The 18,541-nt window shown below is 51.2% G+C and overlaps 2 protein-coding genes and 1 pseudogene across 2 annotated transcripts; 1 reads left to right on the plus strand and 2 right to left on the minus strand.

Moving 5' to 3' along the window:
* Nucleotides 1-1,692: 1,692 nt before the first annotated feature.
* Nucleotides 1,693-3,474, minus strand: LOC140710609 (uncharacterized). Its single transcript, XM_073012730.1, has one exon. It carries the CDS (start codon nucleotides 3,469-3,471, stop codon nucleotides 1,792-1,794), a length of 1,680 nt encoding a protein of 559 aa, XP_072868831.1. The 5' UTR covers nucleotides 3,472-3,474; the 3' UTR covers nucleotides 1,693-1,791.
* A 3,002-nt stretch (nucleotides 3,475-6,476) lies between these two features.
* Nucleotides 6,477-13,511, minus strand: LOC119623374 (mucin-3A-like). Its single transcript, XM_073012621.1, is given in 2 exon segments — nucleotides 6,477-11,326; nucleotides 13,451-13,511. Coding segments are annotated over 2 exon segments (4,911 nt in total).
* A 3,018-nt stretch (nucleotides 13,512-16,529) lies between these two features.
* On the plus strand, nucleotides 16,530-17,576 carry LOC119621344 (protein downstream neighbor of Son pseudogene; annotated as a pseudogene).
* Nucleotides 17,577-18,541: the final 965 nt, after the last annotated feature.

An 18,541-nucleotide genomic window follows, 5' to 3' on the forward strand; every position in this document is an offset into this window, starting at 1 on the left:
GTGGTCTCCATGGTGGGGATCGAAGAAGTGAAGCTGGGAGAACTGTGTGAGGCAGTCTCGGTGGTGGTGATTGAAGAAGTGAAGCTGGGAGTGCTGTGGGATGTGGTCTCAGTGGTGGTGATCCAAGAAGTGAAGCTGGGTGTACTGTGTGAAGTGGACTCGGTGGTGGTGATCAAAGAAGTGTAGCTGGAAGTACTGTCTGAGGTGGTCTTGGCTGTGGTGATTGAAGATGTGAAGCCGGGAATACTGTGTGGGAGGGTCTTGGTGATGGTGATGGAAGAATTGAAGCTGGGAGTACTGTGTGAGGTTGCCTCGGTTGTGGTGAAAAACGAATTGTAGCTACGAGTGCTGTTTGAGGTGGTCTCGGTGGCGGTGATTGAAGAAGTGAAGTTGGGAGTACTGGGTGAGCAGATATGGCTTCCAGTGACTGAAGAAATGAAGCTGCGAGTATTGTGAGATGTGGTCTCAGTGGTAGTGATCGAAGAAGTGAAGCTGGGAGTACTGTGTGAGGTTGTCACTGTGGTGGTGATTGAAGAAGTGAAGCTGGGAGAACTGTGTGAGGCAGTCTCGGTGGTGGTGATCGAAGAAGTGAAACTGGGAGTGCTGTGGGATATGGTCTCAGTGGTGGTGATCGAAGAGGTGAAGCTGGGAGTACTGTGTGAAGTGGTCTCAGTGATAGTGATCGAAGAAGTGTAGCTGGGAGTACTGTGTGAGGTGGTCTCAGTTGTGGTTATTGAAGAAGTGAAGCTGGGAATACTGTGTGATGGGGTCTCGGTGGTGGTGATTGAAGAAGTGAAGCTGGGAGTACTGTGTGAGGAGGTCTCCCTGGTGTTGATCAAAGAAATGTAGCTGGGAGTACTGTGTGAGGTGGTCTCTGTGGTGGTGATTGAGGTAGTGAAGCTCAGAGTACTATGTGAGGGGGTCTCGCTAGTGGTGATTGAGGTAGTGTAGCTGGGAGTACTGTGTGAGGTGGTCTCGGTGAAGGTGATTGAAGAAGTGAAGCTGGGAGCACTGTGTGAGGAGGTCTCCCTGGTGTTGATCAAAGAAATGTAGCTGGGAGTACTGTGTGAGGTGGTCTCTGTGGTGGTGATTGAGGTAGTGAAGCTCAGAGTACTATGTGAGGGGGTCTCGCTAGTGGTGATTGAAGAAGTGAAGCTGGGAGCACTGTGTGGCAGGATCCCAGGGGTGGTTATCGAAGAAGTGAAGCTGGAAGTACTGTGTGAGGGGGTCTCCATGGTGGTGATCAAATAAGTGAAACTGGGATTACTGTGTGAGGTGGTCTCTGTGGTGGTGATAGAAGAAGCGAAGCTGGGAGTGCTGTGGGAGGTGTTCTCGGTGGTGGTGATCAAAGAAGTGAAGCTTGGAGTGCTGTGGGGTGTGGTCTTGGTGGTGGTGATCGTAGAGGTGATGCTGGGAGTACTGGGTGGGGTGGTCTCAGTGGTGGTGATCGAAGTAATGAAGTTGGGAGTACTGGGTGAGGTGGCCTCAGTGGTGGTGATCGAAGAAGTGAAGCTGGGAGTACTGTGTGAGGGGGTCTCCATGGGGGTGATCAAAGAAGTGAAGCTGGGAGTGCTGTGGGAGGTGGTCTCAGTGGTGGTGATTGAAGAAGTGAAGCTGGGAGTTCTGTATGAGGTGGTCTCTGTGGTGGTAATTGAAGAAGTGAAGCTAGGAGAATTGTGTGAGGCAGTCTCGGTGGTGGTGATTGAAGAAGTGAAGCTGGGAGTGCTGTGGGATGTGGTCTCAGTGGTGGTGATCCAAGAAGTGAAGCTGGGAGTACTGTGTGAAGTGGACTCAGTGGTGGTGATCAAAGAAGTGTAGCTGGAAGTACTGTCTGAGGTTCTTGGCTGTGGTGATTGAAGAGGTGAAGCCGGGAATACTGTGTGGGAGGGTCTCGGTGGTGGTGATGGAAGAAGTGAAGCTGAGAGTACTGTGTGAGGTGGCCTCGGTTGCGGTGAAAAAATAATTGTAGCTATGAGTGCTGTTTGAGGTGTTCTCGGTAGTGGTGATTGAAGAAGTGAAGCTGGGAGTACTGAGTGAACGGGTCTGGCTTGTGGTGACTGAAGAAGTGAAGCTGGGAGTATTGTGGGATGTGGTCTCAGCGGTGGTGATCGAAGAAGTGAAGCTGGGAGTACTGTTTGAGGTTGTCACTGTGGTGGTTATTGAAGAAGTGAAGCTGGGAGAACTATGTGAGGCAGTCTCGGTGGTGGTGATAACAGAAGTGAAGCTGGGAGTGCTGTGGGATGTGATCTCAGCGGTGGTGATCGAAGAAGTGAAGCTGGGAGTACTGTGTGAAGTGGTCTCAGTGGTAGTGATTGAAGAAGTGTAGCTGGGAGTAGGATGTGAGGTGGTCTCAGTTGTGGTGATTGAAGAAGTGAAGCTGGGAATACTGTGTGAGGGAGTCTCGGTTGTTGCGATCAAAGTAGTGAAGCTGGAAGTACTGCGTGAGGGGGTCTCCGTGGTGGTGATCGAAGAAGTGAAGCTGGGAATACTGTGTGAGGTGGTCTCGGTTGTGGTGATAAAAGAAGTGTAGCTGGCAGTGCTGTTTGAGGTGGTCTCGGTGGTGGTGATTGACGAAGTGAAACTGGGAGTACTGTGTGAAGTGGTCTCGGTAGTGGTGATCGAAGAAGTGACACTGGGAGTACTCTGTGAAGTGGTCTCAGTGGTGGTAATTGAAGAAGTGAAGCTGTGAGTACTGTGTGAGGGGGTCTCACTGGTGGTGTTCGAAGAAGTGAAGCTGGGAGTACTGTGTAAGGTGCTTTCGGTGGAGGTAGTTGAGGTGGTGAAGCTGGGAGTACTCTGTGAGGGGGTCTCAGTGGTGATGATTGAGGTAGTGTAGCTGGGAGTACTGTGTGAGGTGGTCTCGGTGATGTTTATTGAAGAAGTGAAGCTTGGAGTACTGTGTGAGGGGGTCTCAGAGGTAGTTATCGAAGAAGTGAAGCTGGAAGTACCATGTGAGGGAGTCTCCGTGGTGGTGATTGAAGAAGTGAAGCCGGGAGTACTGTGTGATGTGGTCTCGGTGGTGCCAATCAAAGAAGTGAAGCTGTGAGTACTGTGTGAGGTGGTCTCGGTGGTGGTGATCGAAGAAGTGAAACTGGGAGTACTGTGTGAGGTGGTCTCGCTGGTGGTGATCAAGGAAGTGTAACTGGGAGTACTGTGTGAGGTGGTGTCAGTGGTGGTGATTGAAGAAGTGAAGCTGGGAGTACTATGTGAGGGGGTCTCTGTGTTGGTGATTGAAGAACTGAAGCTGGGAGTACTGTGTGATGTGGTCTCAGTGATGGTGATGGAGGAAGTGAGGCTGGGAGTGCTGTGTGAGGGAATCTCGGTGTCAGTGATTGAAGAAGTGAAGCTGGGAGTACTTTGGCATGTGGTCCCGTTGGTGGTGATCAAAGAAGTGAAGCTGGGAGTACTGTGTGGGGTGGTCTCGGTGTTGGTGATTGGAGAAGTGAAGCTGGGAGTATTGTGGGATGTCATCTCAGTGGTGCTGATCGAAGAAATGAAACCTAGAGTGCTGTGGGATGTGGTCTCGGTGGTGGTGATTGAAGAAGTGAAGCCAGGAGTACTGTGGGATGTGGTCTCGGTAGTGGCAATCTAAGAAGTGAAGCTGAGAGTACTGCGGGATGTGGTCTCAGTGGTGGTGATTGAAGAAGTGAAGCTGGGAGTACTGTGTGAAGTGGTCTCGGTGATAGTGATCGAAGAAGTGTAGCTGGGAGTACTGTGTGAGGTGGTCTCGGTTGTGGTGATTGAAGAAGTGAAGCTGGGAATACTGTGTGATGGGATCTTGTTGGTGGTGATTGAAGAAGTGAAGCTGGGAGTACTGTGTGAGGAGGTCTCGCTGGTGGTGATCAAAGAAGTGTAGCTGGGAGTACCATGTGAAGTAGTCTCAGTGGTGGTGATTGAGGTAGTGAAGCTGGGAGTACTGTGTAAGATGGTCTCGCTAGTGGTGGTCGAAGAAGTGAAGTTGGGAGTACTGTGTGAGGTGGTCTCGGTGATGGTGATTGAAGAAGTGAAGCTGGGAGTACTGTTGTGGTGGGGTCTCAGAGGTGGTTATCGAAGAAGTGAAGCTGGAAGTACTGTGTGTGGGGGTCTCCATGGTGGTGATTGAAGAAGTGAAGCTGGGAGTACTGTGTGAGGAGGTCTCTGTGGTGGTGATCAAAGAAGTAAAGCTGGGAGTACTGTGGGAGGTGGTCTCGGTCATGGCGATTGAAGAAGTGTAGCTGGGTGTACAGTGTGAGTTGGTCTCGGTGGTGGTGATTGAAGAAGTGAAGCTGGGAGCATTGTATGAGGTGGTCTCAGTGGAGGGGATTGAAGAAGTGAAGCTGAGAGTACTGTTTAATGTGGTCTCGGTGATGGTGATCAAGGAAGTGAAGCTGGGAGTACTGTGTGAGGAGGTCTCTGTGGTGGTGATCGAAGAAGTGAAGCTGGGAGTACTATGTGAGGTGGTCTCGGTTTTGGTGATCAAGGATGTGTACCTGGGAGTGCTGTGTGAGGTGATCTCGGTGGTGGTGATTGAAGAAGTGAAGCTGGGAGTACTGGGTGAGGTGGTGTCGGTGGTGGTGATTGAAGAAGTGAAGCTGGGAGTACTGTGTGAAGTGGTCTCTGTGGTGGTGATCGAAGAAGCAAAGTTGGGAGTACTGTGAGAGGTAGTCTCAGTCGTGGCGATTGAAGAAGTGTAGCTGGGTGTACAGTGTGAGTTGGTCTCGGTGATGGTGATCAAAGAAGTGAAGCTGGGAGTACTGTGTGAGGTGGTCTCGTTGGTGGTGATCAAAGAAGTGAAGCTGGGAGTACTGCGGGATGTGGTCTCGGTGGTGGTGACCAAAGAAGTGAAGCTGGGAGTACTGTGTGAGGTGGTCTCGGTGGTGCTGAAAAAAGAAGTGAAGCTGGGAGTACTCTGTGAGGTGGTTTCAGTGGTGGTGATTGAAGAAGTGAAGCCTGGAGTACTGTGGGATGTGGTCTCAGTGGTGGTGATCAAAGAAGTGAAGTTTGGAGTGCTGTGGGATGTGGTCTCAGTGATGGTGATCAAAGAAGTGAAGCTGGGAGTACTAGGTGAGGCGGTCTCTGTGGTGGTGACTGAAGAAGTGAAGCTGGGAGTACTATGTGAAGGGGTCTCAGTGGTGGTGATTGAAGAAGTGAAGCTGGGAGTACTGTGGGATGTGGTCTCTGTGGTGGTGATTGAAGAAGTGAAGCTGGGAGTACTATGTGAGGGGGTCTCAGTGGTGGTGATTGAGGAAGTGAAGCTGCGAGTATTGTGGGATGTGGTCTCAGTGGTGGTGGTCGAAGAAGTGAAGTTGGGAGTACTGTGTGAGTGGGTCTCAAAGGTGGTTATGGAAGAAGTGAAGCTGGAAGTACTGTGTGAGGGGGTCTCGGTGGTGGTGATTGAGGAAGTGAATCTGGGAGTACTGTTTGAGGTGGTCTCAGTGGTTCTGATCGAAGAAGTGTAGCTGGGTGTACTGTGGGAGCTGGTCTCGATGGTGGTGATTGAAGAAGTGAAGCTGGGAGTACTGGGTGAGGTGGTCTCAGTGGTGGTGATCAAAGAAGTGAAGTTGGGAGTACTATGTGAAGGGGTCTCAGTGGTGGTGATTGAAGAAGTGAAACTGGGAGTACTGTGGGATGTGGTCTCTGTGGTGGTGATTGAAGAAGTGAAGCTGGGAGTACTGTGTGGGGTGGTCTCGGTGGCAGTGATTGAGGAAGTGAAGCTGGGAGAATTGTGGGATGTGGTCTCGGTGGTGGTGGTCAAAGAAGTGAAGTTGGGAGTACCGTGTGAGGTGGTCTCAGTGGTGGTGATCGAAGAAGTGAAGCTGGGAGTACTGTGTGAGGTGGTCTCAGTGGTGGTGAATGAGGTAGTGAAGCTGGGAGTACTGTGTAAGGGGGTCTCGGTGGTGGTGATTGAGGTAGTGTAGCTGGGAGTACTGTGTGAGGTGGTCTCGGTGATTGTGATCGAAGAAGTGAAGCTTGGAGTACTGTGTGAGGGGGTCTCAGAGGTGGTTACCGAAAAAGTGAAGCTGGAAGTACCCTGTGAGGGGGTCTCCCTGGTGGTGATCAAAGACGTAAAGCTGGGAGTACTGTGGGATGTGGTCTCGGTGGTGGCAATCGAAGAAGTGAAGCTGTGAGTACTGTGTGAGGTGATCTCGGTGGTGGTGATCAAAGAAGTGAAGCTGGGAGGACTATATGAGGTGGTCTCAGTGATGGTGATCGAAGAAGTGAAGCTGGGAGTACTGTGGGATGTGGTCTCGGTGGTGGTGATCAAAGCGAAGCTGGGAGTACTGTTTGAGGTGGTCTCAGTGATAGTGATCGAAGAAGTGTATCTGGGTGTACTGTGTGAGGTAGTCTCGGTGGTGGTGATTGAAGAAGTGAAGCTGGGAGTACTGTATGAGGTGGTCTCGGTGGTGATCGAAGAAGTGAAGTTGGGAGTATTGTGTGAGGTGGTCTCAGTGGCGGTGATCAAAGAAGTGTAACTGGGTGTACTGTGTGAGGTAGTCTCAGTGGTGGTTATTGAAGAAGTGAAGCTGGGAGTGCTGTGTGTCAGTGGTGGTTATTGAAGAAGTGAAGCTGGGAGTGCTGTGTGAAGGGGTCTCGGTGGTGGTGATTGAAGAAGTGAAGCTGGGAATACTGTGTGAGGGGCTCTCACTGGTGGTGATTGAAGAAGTGAAGTTGGGAGTACTGTGTGATGTGGTCTCCAAGACAGTGATTGAGGAAGTGAAGCTAGGAGTACTGTGTGAGGGGGTCTCAGTGGTCGTGATTGGAGAAGTGAAGCTGGGAGTACGGTGTGAGGTGGTCTCGGTGGTTGTGATTGAAGTGAAGCTAGGAGTACTGTGTGAGGTGGTCTTGGTGGTCGTGGTTACCAAGTTTGTTGTAGGAACTGTGGCTGTTACTGTGGTTGGAAGAGACAAAGAGGTGGGTCGGAGAGAGGTCACAGTGGACAATGTACCGGTCATACTGGTGGAATAGGTGGTTCTGACCGTGGAATCTGTGAGAGCACTAGTAAGAGAAGTAGGGTAGGTGGTCTCAGATGCAGGTGTAGAACTGGTGTCGTAATTGGATAATGTGGTCACCAAGGAAGACAAAGGGGTGGTGTTTGTGGTACCACTGGTGATCGCTTCTGTACTTGGGACAGGCATAGAAGATGAAACGCTACTGGTGAATGATGGTAACGTATTAGTGGCTGTGGGCAGAGGGTTGATAGTTGTCATAGATGTCACTGTATATGTGGAGGTGATTGAAGAAGTGATGGGGGGAGTAGAACTCACTGCTGTTTTGAAAGATCCTGTGGAAATGTCAAGGGTAGGAGTCAGTGTGGTGGTCTCAGGGGATGTGGCTGTTGAACTGGTGAATGTAGTCTGACCTGTGCGTGTAGTTGCTACAGTGGATGAAGGTGTTTCCATCGTTGTAAATGTTGTGAATGACGTGGTGGTTGTGGCTGATGGGGTGGATCCAGCTGTTGTGTGGTGTGTACTGGTGATGGATGGAGGTGAGGAGATACTCTCGGTGTGAGTGGTCCCTGCACTGCTGGCAGACATGGAAGAGGAAAATGAATATGTTGCTGGGAAGCTCGTCAGGAGGGAAGTTGTCTGAGTGCCCTCAGTACTTGTGAGAGTTGGTCTCTCGCTGGGAGTGGTGGCAGAGGTCATGCTGACAAGGGATGAGGTTTCTGTATTCTGGATGTTGGGGGAAGATGGGATGTCACTTGTGGACACTGCTGAGGTAGTGGAAACAGCAAATGTTGAGGAGAGGACTGTTGTTGTAGTCAAGGATTCAGTAGAGCTCACAGAAGAGTGGGTGATAGTTGTGGGTGTTGTTGAAGGGATGTCTGTACTCAGAGAAGATGGGGTCATGGTTGTGGAAGTCACCATGGTACCTGAGGTAGGCGAAGCTGAGGAGATGGTAGTTGTGGTTGTACTGCTTGCGGAGTAGACGGTTGAAGAAGTGAAGCTGGGAACACTGTGGGAGGTGGTCTCAGGGGTGGTGGTTACCAAGGTTGTGGTAGGAGTCATGACAGTTTCTACGGTTAGGAGAGAGGAAGAGGTGGGTGAGAGAGAAATCTCGGGGAACAATGTACCTGTCATACTTGTGGGGTAGCTGATGTCGGTCGTGGAGTCTGTGGCTGTGCTAGTGGAAGAAGTAGTGTAGGTGGTCTCAGATGTAGGTCTAGACCTGGTGATGGTCGTGGGGAGTGTGGTCACCAAGGTGGATAGAGGGGTGGTGTTGGTGTTATGACTGGTGATTGTTTCTGTGCTCAGGACAGGTGTAGAATATAAAATGCTACTGGTGAGTGATGATAACGTATTACCGGCTGTGGGCCAGGAAGTCGTTCTTGCCATAGAAGTCACTGTATCGGTGGGAGTGACTGAAGAAGTGATGGGAGGAGTAGAAGTCATGGCTGTTGTGAGAGATTCTGTGGACATGTCAGTTGTAGGAGTCAGTGTGGTGGTCTCAGGGAATGTGGCTGTAGAGCTGGGGAAGGTGGTCTGACCTGTGCCTGTAGTTACTACAGTGGTTGAAGGTGGTTCCATCATTGTGGATGTAGTGAATGAGGTGGTGATTGCGGGTGATGGGGTGGATTCAGCTGTTGTGTGGAGTGTACTGGTGATGGCTGGAGGTGAGGAGATACTCTCTGTGTGAGTGGTCCAGGCACTGCTGACAGGCATGGAAGACGAAAATGAATACGTCCCAGAGAAGGTCATCAGGAGGGAACTTGTCAGAGCGCTGTGTGTACTGGCAAAAGTTGGCCTCCCACTGGGAGTGGTGGCAGAGGTCATGCTGACAAAGGATGAGGTTTCTGTATTTTGGACAGTGGGAGATGAGGGAACGACGGTTGTTGGCCTTGCAGACATGCTGGATACTGTGTACACTGAGGTGAGGTCTGTCATCACAGGTAATGAACCAGTGATGCCCACAGATGAGGGAGTGATGGTTGTTGGTTGTGAGGTAGGGATACTTGTACTCAGAGTAGATGGGATCATGGATGTAGAAGTCACCATGGTACCCAAGGTTGTGGGAACTGAGGTGATGGCAGTTGTGTATGTGCTGTCTGTGGAGTAGATGGTTGAAGAAGTGAAGCTGGAGGTACTATGTGAGGTGATCTTGGTGGTGGTGGTGGTTACCAAGTTTGTGGTAGGAGTTTTGGCTGTTTCTGCGGTTGAGACCAAGGGAGAGGTGGGTGGAATAGAGGTGGCAGTGGATGATGTCTCTGTCATAGTGGTGGGACAGGTGATTTCAGTCGTGGAGTTTGTACCAGGACCACTCGGAGAATTAGGATAGGTGGTCTCAGATGTAGTCATAGATGAGACATTTGTAGTGGGGAGTGTGGTCACCAAGATAGGTGGAGGGATTGTGTTTGTGATGCCACCGGTGATTGCTTCTGTGCTTGGGACAGGTGTAGAAGACAGAGTCATACTGGTCAGTGATGTAAAATAATTGGTGGTTGTGAGAGGAGAGGTGGTAGTTGTCACAGAAGTCACTGTATTTGTGGAAGTGACTGATGAAGTAATGGGAGGAGAAGTCACAGCTGTTGTGAGAGATTCTGTGGACATGTCAGTTGTAGGAGTCAGTGTGGTGGTCTCAGGGAATGTGGCTGTAGAGCTGGGGAAGGTGGTCTGACCTGTTCCTGTAGTTGCTACAGTGGTTGAAGGTGGTTCCATAGTTGTGGAAGTTGTGAATGAGGTGGTGGTAGCGGGTGACAGGGTGGATTCCACTGTTGTGTGGAGTGTACTGGTGATGGCTGAAGGTCAGGAGATACTCTCTGTGTGAGTGGTCCCAGCACTACTGGCAGACATGGAAGACGAAAATAAATATGTTGCTGGGAAGGTTGTCAGGAGGGAACTTGCTGGAGTGCTGTGTGTACTTGCAAAAGTTGGTGTCCCACTGAGAGTGGTGGCAGAGGTCATGCTGACAACGGATGAGGTTTCTGTATTCTGGATGCTGGGGGAAGATGGAATAACACTTGCGGACATTGCTGAGGAACTGGAAACAGTGAATGTCAATGTGAGGTCTGTTCCTGTAGTCGGGAAGCCAGTAGAGCCCACAGAAGGGTGAGTGATAATTGTTGGTGTTGTCGAAGGGATGTCTGTAGTCAGAGAAGATGGGGTCATGGTTGTGGAAGTCATTATGATACCTGAGGTAGGGGGAAGTGAGGAGATGGCAGTTGTGGATGTGCTGACTGTAGAGTAGATGGCTGAAGAAGAGAAGGTGGGAGTACTGTGGGAGGTGATCTGAGTAGTGGTGGTTACCAAGTTTGTCATAGGAGCTGTGTCTGTTTCTGTGGTTGGGAGAGAGGAAGATGTGGGTGGGAGAAAAGTCTCCATGGACAATGTACCTGTCATACTTGTGGAGCAGGTGATTTTGGTTGTGGAGTCTATCACAGTGCTGGTGGGAGAAGTAGGGTAGGTGGCCTCAGATGTAGGTGTAGACCTGGTGATGGTAGTGGGGAGTGTGGTCACCAAGGTAGATAGAGGAGTGGTGTTTGTGATACCACTGGTGATTGTTTCTGTGCTCAGGACAGGTGTGGAAGATAAAATGGTACTGGTGGGTGATGACAGTGTATTAGTGGCTGTGGGCCGGGAGGTGGTCGTTGTCACAGAAGTCACTGTATCTGTGGAAGTGATTGAAGAAGTGACGTGGGAAGTGGAAGTCACCGCTGTTTTGAGAGTAGTAAATACTGGGGCTGGGGACATGGTCGTATGGACGCTTCCAGTGGGCAGGGGAGTCCTTTCTGAGATTCTAGTTGTAGAGGAGACCATAGCGTGGAAGGTTGTGTCTGTGGCTGACACAGAGGAAGAGGGTGTCACTGTCACTATGGGAGTTTCCCTTGCAGTGGTGGTAGAGGAAGAAGATGTCATGGTTGACGTTCCTTTCTCAGTAGTGGTCATAGGGTAAGTCCTGGTGACGGTGGTCACTGGCTTCTGTGTCACGGGAGTGGGGGTGTAAGAGCTGGTGAAGGCCACCTGCGTCGTGGTCACACAGATGGAGGTGGGATGGGAGATGGTGATTGTAAAGCTCGTTGGATACATGCACTCAGTGGTGGCCGAATAGACCAACACAGTGGGTGGAGTGGTTTCAACCTTGAAAGCAAACTTGGACATCGGGGTGGTTGAGGTGTTGGAACTGACTGGAGAGGTGAGCAGTGTTTCAGAGATGAGTGTGTCATAGGAGGAGGTAACGAGCATCATAGGTACATTTTCCCTGTGGCCAGGAGCAGGAGAGACGAGCTGGGGGACACCGAGTGGCTGCCCAGCCACGTCTCTGGAGTGTGGAGAATTGCTGAGCACAGCGCGGGCTGCTTCCGCCCTGGGGAAACGTATGTGAGAGATGGATGTGGCCGTAGATACAGTTCCTGCATTGGCAGTAGAGCAGAGGAATCCACTGGTAAGTCCGTGGGTCATTTTGTCACATCACTCGCGTAAGTTACTCACTCACTCCCATTTTCCAGGCAGCATCACAGAGGGCAGGGCATGCCGCAGCTCACTCCTGCATCAGAGGCAGCTTGGAGCTGGGCGCTTTGTGGTGCTGGAGCCCACTGCCTGTCTGCTCCTAGGGGAGCAGTGGGGCATGGGAGCGTTCATTCCTCACCCGGCCTTGGCCTTGTCATGGCTGGTCCTCCTGTCCTGGGATAGCCAAGCTGGGCAGAGCCTCCCTCCCCTCCCTTCCCTCCTCTGGTCACACCCAGGCCCCTCCTCCCTCTGCCCCTTCCTGTCCTCCCCCTGCTGCTGCCTGGAGTCCTCCCATCCCCTCCATTAACCTTCTGCTCCCACCGTGGCTTCTCCCCGCACCCTGCTGCTGTCTGGGCTGACCTCTGCTTTCAAAGAGAAAAAGAGAGAATATAGCCAAATCCTAGCAGGGGACGCATCACAAAAACCATGAGACAGAGAAAGCTGCACAAAGAGGGCCAGGCGCAGTGGCTCATGCCTGTAATCCCAGCATTTTGGGAGCCCAAAGCAGGTGATCACCTGAGGTCAGGAGTTCCAGACCAGTCGGGCCAACATGGTGAAACCCCATCTCTACTGAAAAAAAAAAATGCAAAAATTAGCCAGGTGTGGTGGTGTGCACTTGTAGCTGAGGCAGAAGAATCGCATGAACCTGGAAGGCAGAGGCTACAGGGAGCCAAGGTCGCACCACTGCACTCCAGCCTGGGCGACAGAGCAAGACTTCATCTCAAAAAAAAAAAAAATTAACCCCGCACAGGTAACATCAAGGAGAAACAGAGGCTAAGCTCACACGCTAATGACTTCAAGGGGCATGGAGTGAGGACCACGCGGAGAGGTGGAGAGACAGGATGGAGAAGGAAACTTCCAGAAGGAGCTACCTCAGCAATCATGTGTGATGAGTTCCGGAGACCTTAAGGCTTAGTGGTGAGTGTTCATCACAAAAATAGACATATTTTTCTATAACTATTCCATTTTGGCCATAGGATGCATTAGTTTACAAACATGAACCCCAGCATGTGGATTTCAACCCATTTCACAGATGGTGTGACTTAGGATCAGAGATCCCGCTGTTGGGGGCAGTCACAGGCAAGGAAGATGGGCAGCCACAGCAGACGGGAAGTGGAAAATACTGGACCTGCTGCCCCTCACCTCAGGCACAGCCCATCTTGTGGTTGAGAGCTGGGGTGTCAAGTCTCAGCCTAGCTCGCGGGTGTCAGGGAAGTGGGCTCAGGAATTATGAGAAGCCCCAAGTTACACCACTTGACTCCAGGATGTGCCCCTGGAGGTGACTGAGAAGGGAACTCATGGGCCTCTGGGGTCAGGGATCAGAGGCAGACACTGGAGAACAAGCACAAGAGAAGTACAGAGGAATTGTGGGGTGTTTCTGCAGGGCAGAAGAGAGAAGCCTGGGACCCCATGCCAGGTAGTCTCAGACGCACCCCTGGAAGCAAAGTGGACTTCAGAAGCTCCCTGCTCTGGTCCTGGTACCAACAGCTGTGCCCAGACACATGGGCCCTGGCTAGGGTGAGAGAGTGACAGCTGAGCTGGGGAGGAGCTGCTGGGGGACAAAAGGCAAAGAGGCTGAAACTGGAAGTCGGAAACCAGGAGCAGAGGTCAAAGGGCTCTCGGGGAGGGAGAGGCCAGTTTGGAGGGGGCACTGGGGCTGGGGGCGTGAGCCGGGTGACAAGAAGGAGCCAAGGCAGGAAGGGCACTGCTCTGGGAAGACGTAACTCCCACACTCCACCATCCCGCTGCAGACACAGGTTGCGGTGCGGCCCCTGCAACCTGTTCAGTGCTTGGTGGAGAGTGGCAGCGGGGACCCAGCTCCCTGGCTCCTTCTCGACCTCCGTTTTCCCTCTACCAAACCCTTCCTCATCCCCCCAAAGCCATGCCTCGGTTCTCCCTGCACCCAGAGCTGAGAGCAGCCCCTCCTCATTCCCCGTCTCCAGGCCTCAGAGCCACCTTCTCCTCCACTCCCCTGGAACATAACATCAGGAGCTTCTCTCCAGTCCCCTCCCGCCTCTCCCCCTTACCTGTGGCCCCTAGGGAGGCCTTGAGCATCCAGAGGAGGCCGAGGAGCCCCAGCAGCTGCATTGACCCAGCAGGCAGAGGGCTGGTGCAGAGCAGGTTCCAGGGCCAGGACAGCGGCAGGGACCGGGACGTGCTTGCAATGAAAGTGCTGGTTATCTGTTCTACTGAGCACAGCCTCACCTTTGCACCGCCCCACCTCACCCCTCTTCCTTCCTTCTCCCTGCACCTGGACAGACGTCAGTGCTGTGGGAAGCAGGGACACGAGGGAAAAGGACAAATCCAGGAGGTGTCAGGCAGGGAGAGTCGCTGGTGGCCCAGCCCCACAGCCTGCCTGGCCCATGTGGAGCTGCCTGGAAACTGCCCTTCCTCCCCCACGCCCATGGAGGGTACCGTTGACCAAGGGCTTGGACTTTAGAGTTTGGGCCGACTCCTGCAGCCTCTCCTTAGTTTCAATTCCTCCTGCTGGGGAGACGGTGCAACCTCGCTCTCCTTCAAGTCTGCTCTGTCCCTTAACCTGCCCCCCGGCTCCATCCTGCCCCCAACAGGACCCCACAGGCCAGACAAAACTGTGAGAGCAATTAACACAGAATTCCGTCTGAAGTCATTTTATTATCTGAAGAGTTGGGGCTAGGTTCCAGAAAAGGAAACATGGATGACCAAAGGAAACACTCAAAAATACTAGCCTGGGCCAGGAGTAGAGGCTCACGCCTGTAATCTCAGCACTTTGGGAGGCCAAGGGATCACTTGAGGTCAGGAGTTCGAGACCAGGCTGGGCAACACGGCAAAACCCCATCTCTACTAGAAATACAAAAATTAGTCTGGCATGGTGGCGGGTGCCTGTCGTCCCAGCTACTCGGGAGGCTGAGGCAGGACAATCGCTTGAACCCAGGAGGCAGAGGTTGTAGTGAGCCAAGATCACACCACTGCATTTTACCCTGAGCAACAGAGCAAGACTCCATCTCAAAAAAAAACAAAAAAACAAAAAAACAAACAAAAAACACTAGTTTGGACCTAGCACATTGTTTGACCTTCCTAGGTGGCAACTATTAGGAAGATTGAGTCTATCCAGTTTGGGCAAAGGTATGAAGAATAGATGTTCTCGCCCAGATGGTGGGTTTACAGGTGGGTTGGTTTGCTTTAAAAGGGTAATTTGAGGCTGGGCGCAGTGGCTCATGCCTGCAATCACTTTGGGAGGCCAAGGCGGGCAGATCACTTGAGGTCAGGAGTTTGAGACTAGGCTGGTCAAAAGGGTGAAACCCTGTTTCTACTAAAAATGCAAAACTTAGCCAGGCTTGGTGGTGCACATCTGTAATCCCAGCTACTCGGGGGACTAAGGCAAGAGAATTGCTTTTTTGAGACAGAGTCTCACTCTGTCATCCAGGCTGGAGTACAGTGACATGATCTCGGCTCACTGCAACCTCTGTCCTAGTTCAAGTGATTCTCCTGCCTCAGCCTCCCGAGTAGCTGGGATTACAGGTGTGTGCCGCCATGTTCAGCAATTTTTTTTTTTTTTTTGTATTTTTGCTAGAGAGCAGGTTTTGCCATGTCGGCTTGGCTGGTCTCGAAATCCTGGCTTCAAGTGATACACCCGTCTAGGCCACCCAAAGTGCTGGGATGACAGGTATAAGCCACCACGCCTGGCCCAGCATCTGTAGCTTGATTTCCTTCCTACTTTCTGCAGCCTCTTCTGGGTACTCCAGTGCACACTGAGAACTGGTGAGGTTTTGGAGAAGCAGACAGTAGAATGAGGGAAGACTACCCTGAGAAGGCAGGAAAATCATTTCCACTGCTCTGCAGGGGAGCTAAGGCGCAGGAATGCCCTGAAAGATGAGGGGACATGTGCTGGATTGAGCGTGATGTTTGCTGGGGAGAGAGTGGTGGTGCAGGTGCATTTGTAGGTGACAAGAGCAGTAAGACCAAGCTGAGATGTTTGTTTATTTATTTATTTATTTGAGACAGAGTCTTGCTCTGTCACCCAGGCTGGAGTGCCGTGATATGATCACAGTTCACTGCAGCCTCCACCTCCCAGGTTGCAGCAATTCTCCTGCCTCAGCCTCCCAAATAGCTGGGATTACACGTACACACCACCATGCCCAGCTAATTTTTGCATTTTTAGTAGAGACAGGGCTTCACCGTGTTGGCCAGGCTGGTCTCAAACTCCTGACCTCAGGTGATCCACCCCTCTTGGCCTTCCACAGTGCTGGGATTACAGGCATGAGCTACCACATCCGGCGCCATAAGCTGAGCTATTTAGACATCAGAGGAACCTCTGTGGGCTGAGTAGGCCTGGAAATGCCTCTGTAGGGCAGATCAGCGTCAGAGAGGCCATTGAGAGGCACCCAAAGCCATCCTGGGAGGAGGACGTGAAGGTCCAGCTGGGAACCCAACTCCCCTGGAAATGGGGGCTCCACCTGATGGTTGGCTGAGGGGCACTGAGATGTACGGTCCAGGAGGCTGTGTTGACTGGGAGGAGAGGGGCCTCTTTTTGCTGGATGACAGGGGTTTCCAGTTGAGTCTGTTGAGTTTGGGGTGATGGTGAGGTTTCTGGGTGGAGCTGTCCTGGAGGCCTTGGGTCTCAGGGGAGGGCTTCCGGGATGGGTCCACTGCCATTGCCCCAGCCCCTGCTATGGGCCGAGGTATGCAAATGTGGGTGCTCACCATGCACTAAAACAGCCAGCACCTTGGTCTTGAAGTTTGCAGCCTTCAGAGCTGTGAGAAATAAATCTCTTTTTTTTTTTTTTTTTTAAAGATGGAAGTCTTGCTTTGTTGCCCAGGCCTGCCTCGAACTCCTGGGCTTAAGCTATCCTCCCACCTCAACCACCCAAAGTGCTGGGATTACAGGCATGACGCACCGTGACCGGCCTATATCTATTATTTAAGCCATTCAGTCTATGGTCTCTGCTATGGTAGCCCAAGCTGACTAAGACAGGCTGCCTTCAAGATTTTCTCTTCATCAGCTGGGTGCAGTGGTTCATGCCTTGTAATCCCAGTGCTTTGGGAGGCCCCAGCCTGGGCAACGTCGTGACACCCCATCTCTAAAAAAAAAAAAAAAAAAGGCGGCCGGCCGACCTCAGCCGCCGCGCGTCATGGCCCTATCGGTTCCCTGCTACTCACCCAGCTTCCGAAAGCCGCCCGAGGTAGTGCAGCTCCGATGGAAAAGGGCCCGGAGCCGTGGAGCTGCCGCCTCCCCGCCCCGTGAGCTGCCGGAGCCGGCGGCCCGCCGAGCCGCCCTGGCGGCGGGGCTGCACCTTCGCCCTTTCCCTGCCGCGGGGGGCAGAGGCGGTGGCGGCGGCCCGGCCGCTGCCCGGAGGAACCCTTTCGCCCGCCTGGACAACCGACCGCGGGTCGCCGCGGAGCTCCCCGACGGGCCGGCCCGCGAGCAGCCGGAGGCGCCGGGCCCGTTTTTAGATTCTAATCAAGAAAATGATTTGCTATGGGAAGAGAAGTTCCCTGAAAGAACAACTGTTACTGAATTACCCCAGACTTTACATGTATCGTTCTCTGAGTCTGATATTCCGTCCTCAGAAAATACTGAGTTACCTGTGGACTGGAGTATTAAAACCCGACTGCTTTTCACCTGTTCTCAACCCTTTACCTGGGCAGATCATTTGAAAGCACAGGAAGAGGCTCAAGGTCTTGTCCAGCATTGCAGGGCAATAGAAGTTACTTTGCCTAAAAGTATACAGGATCCCAAACTCTCCACTGAGCTCCGTTGTGCCTTCCAGCAGAGCCTTATCTGTTGGCTCCACCCTGCTTTGTCTTGGCTACCACTGTTCCCTCGTATTGGAGCTAATAGAAAAATGGCTGGAAAGACAAGTCCTTGGTCAAATGATGCAACCCTGCAGCATGTTTTAATGAGTGACTGATCCGTGAGCTTTACTTCTGTATATAATTTGCTGAAGACAAAACTTTGCCCCTATTTCTACGTTTGTACCTATCAGTTTACTGTCCTGTTCCGAGCAGCAGGATTAGCTGGAAGTGACTTCATCACAGCTCTCATATCTCCTACAACTCGAGGTTTAAGAGAAGCTATGAGAAATGAAGGTATTGAATTTTCTCTGCCTTTAATAAAAGAAAGTGGCCATAAGAAGGAGACAGCATCTGGAACAAGCTTGGGATATGGGGAGCACGAAGTGTCTATGTGAAGACACAAGCTCTTCCTGGATACAGAGACCAGTTTAGTTTGGAGATTACAGGTCCTATCATGCCTCATTCTCTGCATTCACTGACGGCGCTGCTCCAATCTTCACAGAGTGGGTCTTTCTCTGCAGTACTACATCCACACGAGCCAACTGCTGTGTTTAACATCTGCCTGCCAGTGGACAAAGTACTTGATAATGGAGGTTGTTCATAAGGAGCTTACTAACTGTGGTTTGCACCCTAACACTGTGGAGCAACTTAGTCAAATACCATTACTTGGGAAATCAGCTTTACGGAATGTGGTGCTGAGAGATTACATTTATACTTGGAGATCCTGAACACCAAAGTAAGCCTAAAAGGAATCTTTGAGGAAAAAAGCCTTCTAGCAAGGAAATTCAAGATTCTTGAAGTTGAAGGAATATACTGACATGTTTATAAACATAACTTTTATTACAGTAGCATCTAAGGTTTTAAATCAGTGTTTTCTGCTTTTACTATTTTCAGATTAGATTTTTAGATATAAAGATGAAAAACTCAGATAACTCAAATGAGCTATCTGTGTCCCTACAACCTAATTGTATATTCAGTAGAAATGGAATTAATATGTTTCCTTGCAAATGGGAAATCACATAGCAGTTACCTCATGGCATTGTGACTAATGGCATCAAGGCAAAAATATGTTACTTTACCATTTACCTAAGATTGTTAGCAGGTTCTTGTTCCATAAAGGTAGAAAATAAATATAGATAACATCTACTGAGCTAGCTGATTGGTGATGCTTCTACCTTAATATCTTTCCTACTGATTTATAATTCCTTTATTTTCACATATACTAAAACTCTAATGCATGTTAATTCAGATAAAAAGGCATTTTGTATTCCACATAGAATAGTGTTAAGAATTGTGAAGTACACTGAGCTGTCATGGCAAAGTAGTATTTAATGTGCTTATAG

The sequence above is a fragment of the Chlorocebus sabaeus genome, chromosome 28 (genome assembly GCF_047675955.1).
Source record: "Chlorocebus sabaeus isolate Y175 chromosome 28, mChlSab1.0.hap1, whole genome shotgun sequence".
NCBI lineage: Eukaryota > Metazoa > Chordata > Mammalia > Primates > Cercopithecidae > Chlorocebus > Chlorocebus sabaeus.